General features: G+C 48.0%; 3 protein-coding genes across 9 annotated transcripts; 2 read left to right on the top strand and 1 right to left on the bottom strand.

The window, feature by feature from the left end:
* The first annotated feature begins 487 nt into the window (after nucleotides 1-487).
* Nucleotides 488-5,142, top strand: LOC125522815 (delta(24)-sterol reductase). 2 transcript variants are annotated; one of them, XM_048687850.1, is made up of 3 exons: nucleotides 488-619; nucleotides 2,835-4,092; nucleotides 4,460-5,142. In XM_048687850.1, exons 2-3 carry the CDS (start codon nucleotides 2,851-2,853, stop codon nucleotides 4,901-4,903), a joined length of 1,686 nt encoding a protein of 561 aa, XP_048543807.1. In that variant the 5' UTR covers nucleotides 488-619; nucleotides 2,835-2,850; the 3' UTR covers nucleotides 4,904-5,142. The 2 variants fall into 2 exon arrangements, with proteins under 2 accessions (XP_048543807.1, XP_048543806.1); XM_048687849.1 differs by lacking the exon at nucleotides 488-619 and adding an exon at nucleotides 999-1,155.
* A 357-nt stretch (nucleotides 5,143-5,499) lies between these two features.
* On the top strand, nucleotides 5,500-6,472 carry LOC125522816 (gibberellin-regulated protein 2-like). Its single transcript, XM_048687851.1, has 3 exons — nucleotides 5,500-5,813; nucleotides 5,908-5,986; nucleotides 6,103-6,472. Exons 1-3 carry the CDS (start codon nucleotides 5,727-5,729, stop codon nucleotides 6,288-6,290), a joined length of 354 nt encoding a protein of 117 aa, XP_048543808.1. The 5' UTR covers nucleotides 5,500-5,726; the 3' UTR covers nucleotides 6,291-6,472.
* A 311-nt stretch (nucleotides 6,473-6,783) lies between these two features.
* On the bottom strand, nucleotides 6,784-13,752 carry LOC125522813. Of its 6 annotated transcripts, none has more exons than XM_048687845.1 (8): nucleotides 13,544-13,752; nucleotides 13,315-13,402; nucleotides 12,506-12,618; nucleotides 12,356-12,399; nucleotides 8,440-11,118; nucleotides 8,163-8,264; nucleotides 7,871-8,042; nucleotides 6,784-7,383 (listed from the first exon to the last, which is right to left on the bottom strand). In XM_048687845.1, exons 3-8 carry the CDS (start codon nucleotides 12,599-12,601, stop codon nucleotides 7,177-7,179), a joined length of 3,300 nt encoding a protein of 1,099 aa, XP_048543802.1. In that variant the 5' UTR covers nucleotides 12,602-12,618; nucleotides 13,315-13,402; nucleotides 13,544-13,752; the 3' UTR covers nucleotides 6,784-7,176. The 6 variants fall into 6 exon arrangements, 5 of the variants coding, with proteins under 5 accessions (XP_048543802.1, XP_048543803.1, XP_048543801.1 ...); XM_048687846.1 differs by having other exon boundaries at nucleotides 8,440-11,197; nucleotides 13,565-13,748; XM_048687844.1 differs by having other exon boundaries at nucleotides 13,565-13,748.
* Nucleotides 13,753-14,746: the final 994 nt, after the last annotated feature.

Raw genomic sequence — 14,746 nt, 5'->3', positions numbered from 1 at the left:
CTCGCGCGGGCGGTTGTCCCGTCCGTCCGATAGCCGCTTGCCCGCCTTTTTTTTTTTGGTAATAATAAAAATGTCGCCATTTGTCTCTGCTTGTGCGTTTTGTTTCATCTTAATTGGTAGTCTAGATACATTCGTATGTAGGCAAATCCAAGACAAATAATTCAAAACGGAGAGAGTAGCACGTGTTTCCAACAGCTTCGAGTAGTGGTGTCTTTTGCAAAAAGGATGGGCCGATTAAGTCCGACTCGCCGGCGTGCGAATCCATCATATCAGAAATGGCGCCGTGATGACAACATATCCCCAACTGAAAAAGAAATGGAATATGTACTAAGTCTAACAGAAGAAGGACAGCGAGATTGGGCCCAGTTCAAATTCAAACGCCTTATTTTATTTTTAGTAGCGTAGGAGGAGCAATAATTGAGCAGGGTGGTGCAGGACGGACGGATGGATCGAGATGGCATCTGCATGCATGTGTGTACCCACATCCACATGCGGCCCCATGATCTGATTCCGATTCCGATCTGTTGGTCTTCTGTAGCCCTGTAGCCCGCCCGTTTAAAAGCCCCAGCATTCGCAGCTCGCTCCACGCTTGCCTCCGCCCCGGACCGGACCCAGCCAGGTTGGTTTCAACTTCTTCTTCTTCTTCTTATTCTTCAGTTACTCTTCGTCTTCAGTTATGCACTGCACTTGATCTCCTGGCTACCAGTGCTACTCTCTTGTGTTCCTTGTGCAATTTTTCTTCCTTGCCTAGCTTGCGCTGCGTGAATGCCGCCGGAAATTAGTGCTGCCGTCCTTTTTCTTTTTACAGTTCCGTCGTCTCTCCGCCCGCGCTGCCGCCGCATACAGAGAGACGGGAGATGAGTAGGAGTATGGATCCGGTGTTCCGGCTAGGTTCATCCAGAAATGTCCGTACGCTTCCCTCCGGCTCTAGTAAGGGCAGTTTCGTCAGGCGTTGCTTGTTCTACTAGCAGTAGAATAGAAGACGCCAAATGGAGTGAGGGGCACGGGAGTAAATGCGCACCCCCCCACCAACCCCAAAACCTCATCTCCCCCAAACCCACGCTCCAAATACTATTACTGCCCAGCCGAGCGCCTTACCCTTGGAGCGGGGGATCTGCTCTGCTCTCCTCACCTCCTCCTCCTCCTTCCCTCCTGGTAAGCAGCTCCGCTTCGATTGATCGATTGATTGTCGCAAGCTGTTCGTGGGCGGATCCGCCACTCCCGCCCGCGCGCACACACCCACAAAGCCTGATTCTTTTGCTGTTTCTCTTCCTTTTCCTTCTCGCCGCCTGCTCCGCCGGGCAAAGCCGCACCCCGCGTTCCTGCGTGCGTTTCGGCCAAGCTTTCCTCCGCCGGATCCACCAACTCCTGGGCAGGAGCAGGATTCTATCTAGGTTCTTGTTCTTGTTCTTGTTGAGACGATTAGACTCTTTCTTCACCCTGGTGTCAAATCCTCAGCCAGAATACAGGCAGATCTGTCCCTCCTGCACCGGGATTCTAGGTCGTGCCACTTTAGGCAGGCAGGCAGGCAGGCAGTTGGACTCTTTTCTTTTCCTTTTTCTTTTTTCGTGAATACAGCTCTTGGGAAAATCTTCGGTCAACGTTCGCCCCTTCCTACCATGTTATTACCTGCCATAGGATTACTAATTTTGGCATGAGTTTCCCGCGGATCTAGATCCGTCCGTATAAGTTCTTGCAGTGCCATATATAGTAGGAGTACGTTTCTTGCATGTGCCTCGCAGCTGCACAAATCTGCCTAAACTACTGTCATGTTTCCCTGAAGATAAAATGGTGCAGCGCAAGTTAGACAGGGCGTTCTCGCATGTCAAATTCTCAATGTCAGATAGTATCAGTGCTAGGAATCCAAGATGGTGCAGCAGTGACAACCCAGCATTTTTTTACTTTTCGTGGAACTCTGAATGAATGACAGGAGGTGTGTTAGGGAATTACTTATGGTTGTGCATGTAGTCCTCATGGAATTACTCATGTCATGTCCAGTTCCTTGGCAGCTACTAGGTTGCTCTGCCTGTGAATGATAGTGCCTGTCACCCTCTTAACATGTTGATCCACTTTGTGCAAAGAACATGCTCCGTGTTAGATGTCACTGCATCATTTTCACCTAACATCATGTGGCGATTACAAATAGGATACAGATGGATGCATCTTGGCAACCAAGCCATGAGAAAGGGGCTACTCTGCTTTTGTTATGTTTTGCCTTTGCTGTTTACAGTTTAACCCTAGCTAGTATATGCTTCCCTGTTACTCTTATATATACCATCATGCTTCAGCTAACATTACTGATGTGATGATGCCCAATGGCCTGGCAGCTGCATTGCCCTGTTCGTGATAGCATCTGTTTGTATAATAGGATTTTTTATTTTTTTGGAAATGGAGGAGGACCCCTCGGCCTCTGCATCTGTTTGTATAATAGGATATGCTCATCCATGTTGCCGCACCATTTTCAGTTAGTTTCATAACATTATATGACAATTAAAAATTCAAAATGGAATTGGGATGGATAAAGAGTCTTACTGATACAGCCCTTGGTCAATACTTGTATGTCTTTGGGGGCCATGACAATGCTACTGTTCTGTTCTTCTTTTCAGCCTCGCCTGTGCATAACTTCTTCCTGATATGCTTCGCTTTTAAACTGTACGTGGTAAAATGGAACTGGGATGGTTGTGCTTGGCAGTCATGAGAATATACTAGTACTGCTGCTTTTGTTATTTATCACCTTTACTGTGTATATTCTTTCTCCCTGATATACCTTCCTGTTACTGTTATATCATCAATCATGGCTCGGCTAACATCTCTTTCTACTCTTTTCATTTCAGAAGTCAGCCTCCAGCCATGGCGGACCTGCAGACGCCGCTGGTGCGACCAAAGAGGAAGAAGGTTCTGGTGGACTACCTGGTGCAGTTCCGATGGATCCTCGTCATCTTCGTGGTGCTTCCGGCCTCGGCGCTCATCTACTTCAACATCTACCTGGGCGACATGTGGTCCGCCATGAAGTCCGAGAAGAAGCGGCAGAAGGACCACGAGGACAACGTGCAGAAGGTCGTCAAGCGGCTCAAGCAGCGCAACCCCAAGAAGGACGGTCTCGTCTGCACGGCCAGGAAGCCGTGGATCGCCGTCGGCATGCGCAACGTGGACTACAAGCGCGTCAGGCACTTCGAGGTCGACCTCTCCGCCTTCAGGAACATCCTCGAGATCGACGCCGAGAGGATGGTCGCCAAGGTCGAGCCGCTCGTCAACATGGGCCAGATATCCAGGGCCACCTGCCCCATGAACCTCTCCCTCGCCGTGGTGGCGGAGCTCGACGACCTCACCGTCGGCGGCCTCATCAACGGCTACGGCATCGAGGGGAGCTCTCACATCTACGGGCTCTTCTCTGACACGGTTGTCGCGCTGGAGATCGTCCTGGCCGACGGCCGGGTCGTCCGAGCCACCAAGGACAACGAGTACTCCGACCTCTTCTACGGCGTGCCCTGGTCGCAGGGAACTCTCGGGTTCCTTGTCTCAGCCGAGATCAAGCTCATCCCCATCAAGGAGTACATGAGGCTCACCTACACCCCTGTGAAGGGCCCTCTGAAGGAGGTGGCGCAGGCGTACGCCGACGCCGTCGCGCCGAGGGACGGCGACCCTGCAAAGGTCCCCGACTTCGTGGAGGGGATGGTGTACAGCGCGACGGAGGGCGTGATGATGACCGGCGTGTACGCGTCCAAGGAGGAGGCCAAGAAGAAGGGCAACAAGATCAACAGCGTGGGGTGGTGGTTCAAGCCATGGTTCTACCAGCACGCGCAGACGGCGCTGAAGAGGGGCGAGTTCGTGGAGTACATCCCGACGAGGGAGTACTACCACAGGCACACCCGGTGCCTCTACTGGGAGGGGAAGCTCATCCTGCCCTTCGGCGACCAGTTCTGGTTCAGGTTCCTCTTCGGCTGGCTGATGCCCCCCAAGGTGTCCCTGCTCAAGGCCACCCAGGGCGACGCCATCAGGAACTACTACCATGACAACCATGTCATCCAGGACATGCTGGTGCCCCTGTACAAGGTTGGAGACGCCCTCGAGTTCGTCCACCACGAGATGGAGGTAAAAATGTTCCTCTTCTGCGTAACATTCATGCAGATATGCTTGCATCAAGTCTTTTAGCTAGGAATTCATCTTCCCTTTTTTGGGCTACTTAGCATTCATTTCAGTAGATATGTGCATCGAGTATGCTAGGCTGCAGGAGCTGTGAATTTCTGCGCATTGTCATTGTGTAGTTGTTGCTTGCTCTGATTGTTCATCCAGCAGGTAACTAATATTGCTGCTTGAATGTCGATACAAAGTATAATATTGCTGCTAAAAATTAGTCTGAAAGAAAGAAAGAAGGAATGTTGTTGGTTACTCTGAAACTAACCGAAGAACGTTCTGTTTGGTGTGTCTCATTCTCATGATAATGCTTATGACATAACAGGTGTACCCGCTGTGGCTGTGCCCTCACCGGCTGTTCAAGCTGCCGGTGAAGACGATGATCTACCCGGAGCCGGGGTTCGAGCACCAGCAGCGGCAGGGGGACACGAGCTACGCGCAGATGTTCACGGACGTGGGGGTGTACTACACGCCGGCGTGCATCTTCCGGGGGGAGGAGTTCGACGGGGCGGAGTCGGTGAAGCGGCTGGAGCAGTGGCTGATCGAGAACCACAGCTACCAGCCGCAGTACGCGGTGACGGAGCTGAACGAGAAGGACTTCTGGCGCATGTTCGACGCGTCGCACTACGAGCACTGCCGGCACAAGTACGGCGCCGTGGGCACCTTCATGAGCGTCTACTACAAGTCCAAGAAGGGGCGCAAGTCGGAGAAGGAGGTGCAGGAGGCCGAGGCCGCCATCCTCGAGCCCGCCTACGCCGACGAGGCCTAGGCCGTCAGCTCGTTCGGAACTCTGGATGAATTAATTCGCTTTTGCTTTGCTTGGTTATGATTATTAATAAGTAGAACTTGATGGACGGGTCGTGTAGCGTTGGAACTTTGGTGAGATTCGTGACACTTTGTGTGTAGCAGTGTCATTGTTGGATTTGCCCCGTTTTTAATCTGTGGAATTGGTTGTTAGAACTTGTCCCTGTTTGACTGGACTGGAATAATAATGTGGTGAGCCCTGGATATGTATGTATCCGTGGCCGGGAGTTGTGCGGCGAGCTGATGAGAACCTGCGTGCTGTTGGGATGTACGTACACGACGCGTATGGTGCTTGCCTCTGTGTGTGTGGGACCGACCAAAAGTGACCGTCCGTCCTTTGTACCTTGTGTGCTGCTGGGTGGTGGTAATAATACAGATACAGTGATGTGCCGCTCGTCTCGTTTCACCCGCCATCATCACGCGGGAGAGAAGCGAAGCAAAACTGTGCGCGTGGTACCTTGTTGCGTTTTTCATGCATGCTTGCTTGTTAAAAATGAAAAGAGAGAGGGATGGGATGGACGGTGGTGAGTGAGTGCCGACGCTGGCCGGGCTGGGCTGGCAGGTCAGTGGTGTAATCAATGAGCGCAGAGGCATGGTCACCGTGGTAGCTGCTACCTCTGCCACCACCACGCCGCACTGCACTGCTGCCGGCCGGTGTTATTACATACTAAGCGACAACCCCTCCTCCTGCCATCGATCTTTCTCTCTCTCTCTCTCGCCTATGTCGAGGTAGAACCCTCACAAACCCCTGCCTGCCACTTTCAGAGCGCGAGCTCGAGCTAGCACCCATGGCGCCGGGCAAGCAGCTTCTCCCTCCTCTGCTTCTGCTGATGCTCCTCCACCATCAGCCTGCCGCCGGCGCTTCCGATCCACCGGCAAGCAAACCGCACAATCAAACACGCACGCAGATGCAAATGCACACCCTTTTGTTTTCACCCTCAGATCTGAGCCCTTTTTCTTGTGCTGCAGGTGACCCACGGCGGCATGCGAGCCAGCACCGCCAGGTCCCTTCTCCAGCAGCAGCAGCAGCAGCAGCCTCCCAGGCTAGGTACGTACGCCCTAACGAACGCACACCGGCTCAAAGCTCTCTGTGCTCAATGTACACTGACGCGGTTGGTTTTCTTGCCTTCCTTCGCCGGCGGCCGGATGGGATCTCGCTCGCAGACTGCCCCAAGGTGTGCCTGGGGCGGTGCGCCAACAACTGGAGGAACGAGATGTGCAACGACAAGTGCAACGTCTGCTGCCAGCGCTGCAACTGCGTGCCGCCCGGCACCGGCCAGGACACCCGCCACATCTGCCCCTGCTACGACCGCATGACCAACCCGCACAACGGCAAGCTCAAGTGCCCCTAGAGGCCTAGACACAACACTTTGACCCGGAGAAATCATGTGTCTTCTGTCATGCATCTTCTTTCCACTAGTACGTGCTGTATGTGATCTTCACACAGCGCTCTGCCACTGTTCCCACTCTCAGGGAACAATGCTCTGTGATCTTATCATAGTCATAGCATAAATAAAAAGAGAGAGTTTCTGCCTGTTGATTCCCTGCCTGCCTTGTTGCTGGCCAGATCTAGTTGCATTCCATAAGCTAAGAGTTACAGTGTTACACACAGGCAGTGTTGAGTTGCATTTGCAGTTGCAGACATGAGTGATCTCTTCAGGGAACAATGCTCTGTGATCTTATCATAGTCATAGCATAAAATAAATAAAAGAGAGAGTTTCTGCCTGCTGCCTGTTGGTTCCCTGCCTGCCTTGTTGCTGGCCAGATCTAGTTACAGTATCCCATAAGCTAAGATAAGAGTTACACACAGCCAGTGTTGGGTTGCATTGCAGTTGCAGACATGAGTGATCCCTTCTCATTCTCACTGAATGACGATGATTTCCTGCATTGTTGGTGATCAGATCTATATTATGCAGCTACAGAGTTAGATAGATACAGTGCTGAGTTGAGTTACAGGCATATATGTACACACACCACATGGGTGAGCAAGCTAATTAGATTTAAAAAGGGGTTGCACCTATGATATCAACCCCAACTAGTAAGTAAGCAGTGAGCTAAACATTTTCTGGTCTGGTTTCACTTTCAATTGAGCAGCACCTCCACATGTACCTCTATCTCAAATATATACAGGGGTAACACAGGCGGACGGCGCCGCTCAGTCCGCATGGTTCTGGTTACAGGGGAAGTGGCCCCCGTCAGTGTTCTGAAACATGGTGTGTGCAAAAAGCTTGGGGTCGTCTACCGTTGCTGTCGGGACAGGAAGAACTCATAGTCCGGGTGCCTGTTCCTGTGGGCCTGGTCCTTCTTCCACACGTCCGCCCTGGCCATGGCCGCCGCGGCTTGGTTCAGCGTCGACAACCTTTCTTCAAGAACCTGAGATGGTTCACTTGACGAGGACTCTGAGTCTTCCGAACCGGATCTGCTCGTCTGAAACCACCACTCCCCCTGCAATGCAAGATGCAAAGAATGGTCGCATGAGCAAAACATGTATTTGCCGTTTCGAAAGCAAAAATAAGCCAGCAAGCACACTAGCCACTCTGTTTACACGACCATATTCGACTGAAACCATACATACACTTGACCACATACTAGACACACTGCAGATTAACTTGGGACCAAAACAAGCCTTTGCCACAGCTCAACGTTTCATTCGCGACAGAACTTTTCTGGCCATGACTTGGAACGAAACTACAAGACATTAAATTGGGATCTGTTGATGATAGGACCAACGAGGATCCCTCTTTAGCCAAACGAAGGGCTGACAAATAAGAAGCATCAAACAATTTCAGAGTTTGTTCAGCAATATCCATGTCACCGTCTGCAATTTTGCATCAGAACTAACATGTCTTTCAATGCCTGGGGTCTTAAAACCAACTTAAACAATCTTCGGTTAACCTGTATGTACATGTCAGGAGAAAAGCAGCCATATTACCTTGTCGTTGTAAGATTGCAAACCCATGACTGGCAAAACAGCATTACAATGGCCAGCCTGATCTGCTGAGTTTCCTCGATGAACCCAGTGTCCAAGAGAATGGTACGTCAGGAAAGCAGCCTGGAATTTCCCATCAGGTATACGGTATATGGGATACCACGCGACACAGTACCTGAAATCCAGAGTAACATGTTATCTGAAAACAAGCTCGTCCAAAAAATAGTTTCACATATCTATATGCAAGAATATGCTGCTGATGACGGGTCAGATACTACTAGAGCATAGAACGGACCAAGAGGCGGGATGAAGATCATGCAGGCTGAGCTCCAGATTCTTTGGGTCTCCTGATATTTGGCAATTTGATTGTTTTGCACCACCAATCAACTCCTTTACCCTAGTAAAATTGCAATGAGATTTCAATAAAATCATCTCACAAACAAAGTACCTTTCCTAGAGTTCAGTGTACAATATGAAGGTTTATACTACAATATCAGAGCATAAAAAAGGCTAACAAATGAGGGCCAGAATCCTGAACGCCTTTGCTCATGAAGGCAGAGACTCCCACTCACCTGTCAAATAATTGTCGCCGCCAAAATGGTTGTTCTGATTCAAAAAATTCAAATATGATCTCTGTAGTCTCCAACTGTTGATCCTCTTTATCATGGAAAGCCAGTGAGCTATTTCTTTTATTAGACTCTTGAGGTAGAAGCTTCGCTAATATTGGGAGAGAGCTCATACATGGAGATGTTTTAGATCTTGCACCCATATCAGCTTCATCCTTATCAACGGTTCTCTTAGGTTGCCTAAACAATTGAACCGCAGATAGGTATGGCACAAAGTAGGCATTAAACTGATAACGACTATTCCATAAGCCTTTCGATCTACGGAGATCCTGTGCCTTCACTTCCAAGCCATAGCAGCCAGGTTCTTCATACCACTGCCAAATGCTACTTAGAGAGATATCTGCAGTCTGATGACAGCACAAGCCATCTCTAATCCATTCCTGTGAAGAAGAGTTGCAGCCAGTAGGGCAAGAGCTACAGTGCAGAACTGGAGAAGCAGAATAAATGAATTGTTCAAAATCAGCAAGAGGCCTGCCAATGTGAAGTTGAATATCTTCTGCTCTCTGTTGGGCGGTATGAGCATCACTCACTGCCTCTCTTATCATGCTGAAAACAGTTCCATTGTCAGTATGTCCTTGGCATTTCGAATCAAGCTGTCCAGATGGCTTCAGTTTAGCAGTCAACTCAGTAGCAACTTTGCTGCCTTCACATTTAGTTGATGCAGGAGCATCTGAAACATTTCTCTGCACTTCTATATTAGCAAAAAGAGAAACATCATTAGCTGGAACTGATGCCTCAACAACAGAAGCCTCTGGAACATCCAAATGTGTTATATCTTTCTTTCCAATAGGAACCCATTTATGTGACATGTGCCCAGCAGAAGAATATGACTTCACACATTGAGTTTCTTCCATTTCTGCGGCGCAAGGACCGACGCACAAGTTCCTGCAGTCCAAATCTGTTGATATGGCCTTATTTTCAAGGCAAAGAGAGTGACTATCGTCTTGAATCACCAATGTGCATGGTTCGTTGGATGTAACTTGTGGCACCAAATGAGAACCCAAGTTGTAAGATGCTACTGTTGCTTTTTCAGTACCAGTTATGATTGATGTATCACTGATGTCCCTGGCACATACTGGCTGTAACATCGACAATCCTTCAGTCTGTTGCGAGTGGTTCTTGGGCGTCTTGGGGCTACCATTCTTAGGAGCGTAGTAGTTCCTCGGCGACGGACAGCTACCCTTTTTACAAGACAAACTTGTTTGTTCATACAGAGACAAGGTTTGCTTCTTGTGCTGTTTGCAGTTTTTTCTACAGCGATGTTTATCCATTGGCCTATTTGGATCGTGCTGCACACCCTTGCTATCATCTTCTAGTGCACTTTTATCCTCAACTGCTGAAACAACCACATGTCCTGCTCCAGATGAGTTTTCCTTGTCAGTTTTTTCTACTTTCTGCCACACAGAAACTGGACTGTCTTTTCCACTATGCTTGTGCCTATTAGAACCTACTACCCTATTAGTCGCAGTCACATTAGTACAGCTAGATTTGTTTCTTGATTTCCTGCCGCTCCTCCCCGGACTAACTGGAAGAAACGTCTTGCTGCTACAGGCTTCACTGCTGCACTGAACTCTTTCAGAATGACTACTAGTATCAGTAACATCTTCAGCATGAGCGCCACTTAAATGGACATCTGTCAAATGGCATACCTTATTTACACTATCCAGACAAGTAGAAGCGCCATGTTGCAAACCATCTCGTGTATTTCCCTCAAAATCAATACTGCAATCCCCACAGTTTTCACTGTTCCAACCCGTAAAGAATGAAGCTGTGGTTGCATCACTGGAGTTACAAACACAGGCACACAATGACTTCTGGCAGCTATTGCTTTCTTCTCTCGCATGTTCAGTGACAGAAGGTTCACCAAATTCTGAAGAATCCGCAGTATTTGGCCCATCATTCAGGTAAGGAGCACCTTTGCAGCTAACTCTTTTGCCTACATATATATTAGATGACCCTGCATATCCAGAGCCATCCTTCCCATCACTTCCGTGTTCCACATATTCATTGTTGCTCTCACCATTATCTTTGCCCAAATGGGCATCTTTAACCAATGAGCAGGCAGATGACGAGGCATCTGACAATTTACCAGCTAGTAAATCAGGCAGAAATACCTCAACAGGAGAAGCGGTATCAATATGCTCTTCACGGGGGAGTTCTGGCAACAAATTAAGCTTTTCACCGGTTGCTCGCCTGCACTGTTTCCACTTGTTTACTTTCTTCTTAGAACTCCTTTTAGGAGGCTTGTCATCGTCATGCAAAATATCAGAATCAGATCCCAGAGGAGCAGTATCAGGCCCAGAAGAGGTACTTGCAACCGCGTGGCACGGAGGGCAAGCTGTCAATGACTTCTTAATCTTTTTCCTATGCCGATGTTGTCCTACAGTGCTTCCTCCATTGGGATGTGGTTTAGAAGAAATGTCCTGATCATGCATGTTCTTTTCATTCGGCAGATCTAGCCAGTATACTATTGTTGGCTGTGGGAATAGTAACTCAAAGCCCTCTGTAGCAGCAGTTCCTAATGTCAAATATCTTGCCCTGTTGACCTCCTGTCTGCTAGATGAAAACGGCGCCAATTTCCAATCTGAACTGTGCCCAAGAGAAAGCACCGTAAATGGACTGTCCCTGCCACACCACAAAAAGATAGTAAACAAGTAGCTTCCCGAAAAACTGAATAACAGGTGAGAGGACCACAGTGACTGCCCTGAAAAGTAAAAAAGAAAAAGGATATTGAGGGTAGAAACTATGAAGTGTTTGGACATGGTGATTGTGTCATGCATACGAGAAAGGTACACATAGGTCACTGTAAGCTGGCAAGCGCAAAATGTTAACAAACTAACAGAGAAGAATAACAAAATGCATAAAAAGACAATAAAATGGTTGTTTCAGTGATAATTTGTTCACGTACAACCATTTTCTAGTCATCTCACATTTTCACAAATGGCCCCAGCAAAAGAAAAGGCTTCATGACCACTATTTTCACACACAAAAAATCATCTAGGCAGCCTGGGATTTAACCCGGTGCTTAGACCCAAAATACCACTAAGTATCTCTTATAAAATAAAGGGAAAACAGGTAAATTGAGAGTTCAGACCTGAATACAGGGGCCAACCTGGGTTTGCCCCTGCCTATATGACACAGCGAATATACTTGACATGCAGCGGATTACTCACAATTAGTCAACAGTTATACATTTATACCTGCACTCAAGGTCCATACTGTACAGACCACCGTACCAATATTACAAATTATTGAATCGATATTGGCACGTTTTTAAGTGAAATTAAGAGGCACATTATTCATAACAGTTTACCTATCACTGACTACAAATATAGATATACACGCCTTACACATTCATCAACCAGTTATGTACTCCCAACCTAAGTTTCCTAGATTCATCAATGGCGACCCTATGATACAAGTGGAACATAAGTTGATCACAAACCCTTATTTGCCAGCCTTTCATATTCAGTAGCAAAGTGGGGCAGTCCCCAAAAACAGTCAAACAGATATGAACACCAACTGTCCCAAAATGGTTACGTATATGCGTTTCTTAAATTTTATTATTGCATTTCCTAACAGTAAGATATATTAGTGGTCTTTCCTATTGCTTCTCCTTTTTCTTCATTTTTATAACCCTGTAAAAGCTGTAGCTTTTCAAGTTCATAGAATTAGTTTTAGACTAGTTCATTTCATGCATGAACCTCTTGTTTCACTAAATACATGTACTCAGCAGTAAATCAGATAGCAAGCTTAGTCAAGTACTCCCTCTGTAAACTAATATAAGATTTACTAGATCACTACTTCAGTACATCCCACTGAAGTTGGTTGTTATTAGAAGGGTTTGGTGACAAATAATTACCTGTTATCAGGGAAGCCGTAAACCGGTCTGTGAATTAGATGGTCCTGATCGATGAGAAGATAAAAGTGGCAATTCATTAAATCCCACGAGCAGATCGGTAATCTTTCTGGTGAAGAATGGAACACATTTGTGCGGTAGAATGTTATAAACCTCTGGAAAGAAGTTGTCGTTCCCAACCAGTCCGTTACACCGCATACGCGACGTGTTCTTCGGCCTTTTGTCAGTTACTTCGAGTGCACATGGCATGACATTTCTCGGCGATCCTGCAATGACAGTAGCAGATTTAGTGCAACACATGTGCGCCAACCACCGAAACTGCCTAATCAGTCATTAAGCAAGCCTTATATTTAGTACAAATGATATAGCAAAACCACATCTTGTACTAAACTAGTACTCCCTCCGTCTCATAATGTAAGACGTTTTTTGACACTACACTAGCATAAAAAAATGTCTTACATTATGGGACAGAGGGAGTAGTACATGAACCCAAATGGAACTGCCAGGCTAACTTGGAGCACCCTGGCCTCTCTATGTAATGGCATCATAAGCTCTACCAAGCAATGAACCAGGCAGCCATTAAGCAAGCAAAGATTTTGGTTAAGAAAGCAACAATGTTTACATTAGCGCCATCGTAATTCGTAAGCACTGATCTTAGCATGACGTCCGTGAAAATTCAGAACAGCTTGCGCTTAAGCTGTAGCAGGATCGAAGCGGCCGTCACTGAATCTCCGACTAATCGGCGCGCAGAGCTCTAATCACACGAGAATATGAACGAGCGGCGACCTGCCCGGTCGCAATCACGCGGGAATCTACACGAGCAAGCACAGATTCCTACCAAATACGACCTCGCTCCTCCTAATCGCAGCGCCCAATCGACGGGCAGCAGCAGCAAGAAGCGCCCCGCGAACGGTTTCTGCATCGGGAAGCAAGAGAAAGGCGGAGATTGGCGACGGACGGACCTCACGAGCTCATCACGGTCGGTATGTCGGTCGCCGGCGCCGGCGGAGAGCAGCGGAAGGGGCGGGGAGGCGAAATCCGGAGCGGAATCTAAGAAAAAAAACACAAACTTTTTGTTAGGAGAGAAGGGAAGGGGGGCGGGCAGCGACGAGGACGCCACACAAAAATTGGAGGCGCTAAAAAAAGGCAGGAGGAAAGCACGCGGATTCGCGGCCGGCGGCGGCGGCTTACTCGAGGGAAACGTGCGATTACCCGGAGCGATCGACGGCGAGGAGACGATTCTTCGGCGAGCGGCGGCGGCGGCGGCGGCAGCTCTGCAGTGTGAGTGGGAACGTGTTCTTCGGATTTGGGTGGGGCTTGTGGGTGGCCGGCGGTCGTGCTTCCTGTCCCGTTTACTGCTGGGGACGCCTAGCAAAATGCACCCCACCCCACGCAAAAGAATGCAGAGATAGAGAGAGAGGGAAAAGAATATGCTTATCCAACAGTATTCCCTTTCATCTCAAGCATCTTTAATAAGTGTAAATAAAATCTCAATTTACAAAAAGTTTACAATTATTGACTAGTGGTAGATTATAAAGCTGATGTGGGTAGAACAGATGAGCATGGTCAATGTCGAATTGAGACCGATGTATCTACGTAAATCTACGAGAAAATATCATCTCGTGACAGGCCCGTCAATACAGTGTAGGAACAGATTACGACACGGGGATCCGCTCTCTTTATTTCTATTCACAATAGTTGCTGATGTGCTTCAAAGAATGATCGTGAGCGCTTGTGAACAAAACTTTCTTGCAAGGGTGGCACTTGGATGGATGACGACGCTTCTTCTTTGCGTCAGTTTTCCGGACTTCGATCCTCCTCAAATTCGTTCATCAGGACGGATTAGACGGAACCAAGGTCGAAAGGATTGAAAAAGTCAGTCATTCACTGGCCTTCCACTCTCTCCACACAAACTACCCCCCTTGCGTTTCAACTTGTTATCGCCCGTTGTGATATTTACCTAGCTGCATGGCGTGCACCTTTTCTCGCCCATGGGGAAACCTCATCTTACTGTCAGCAGTCCTGGATAGCCTGCCCACTTATTTTATTATGTGCTTCTCACTCCCAAAAAGCGTCCTCGAAGAAATTGATAAGCATAGAAGTTTTTTTTTCCTAGTCAAACGACAACTCCTTCTTTGGGGCAAAGTGTCTGGTTGCGTGGGACCGTGTATGTATGTCAAACAAGCAGGTGGTTTAGGCGTTAAAAACTTACTAGCACAATTTTTTTTGCCTTTTGTTGAAATTTGAATACAAATTCCTACACTCTTCACTTTTGCCTTGGAAGGACCGAATTCTCAACCAGTCCTTGCATATAGGTCTAGGTAAAAATGACTCCTTCATTGGCAAAGCCTATTTCAAGCATTTACATACACTCAGAGAGATCTCTTAGGTTAA

This window comes from Triticum urartu, chromosome 7 (assembly GCF_003073215.2).
Source record: "Triticum urartu cultivar G1812 chromosome 7, Tu2.1, whole genome shotgun sequence".
Classification (NCBI taxonomy): Eukaryota; Viridiplantae; Streptophyta; class Magnoliopsida; order Poales; family Poaceae; genus Triticum; species Triticum urartu.
Note: the sequence above shows the minus strand (reverse complement) of the source record. Positions and strands in the feature narration are given on the sequence as shown.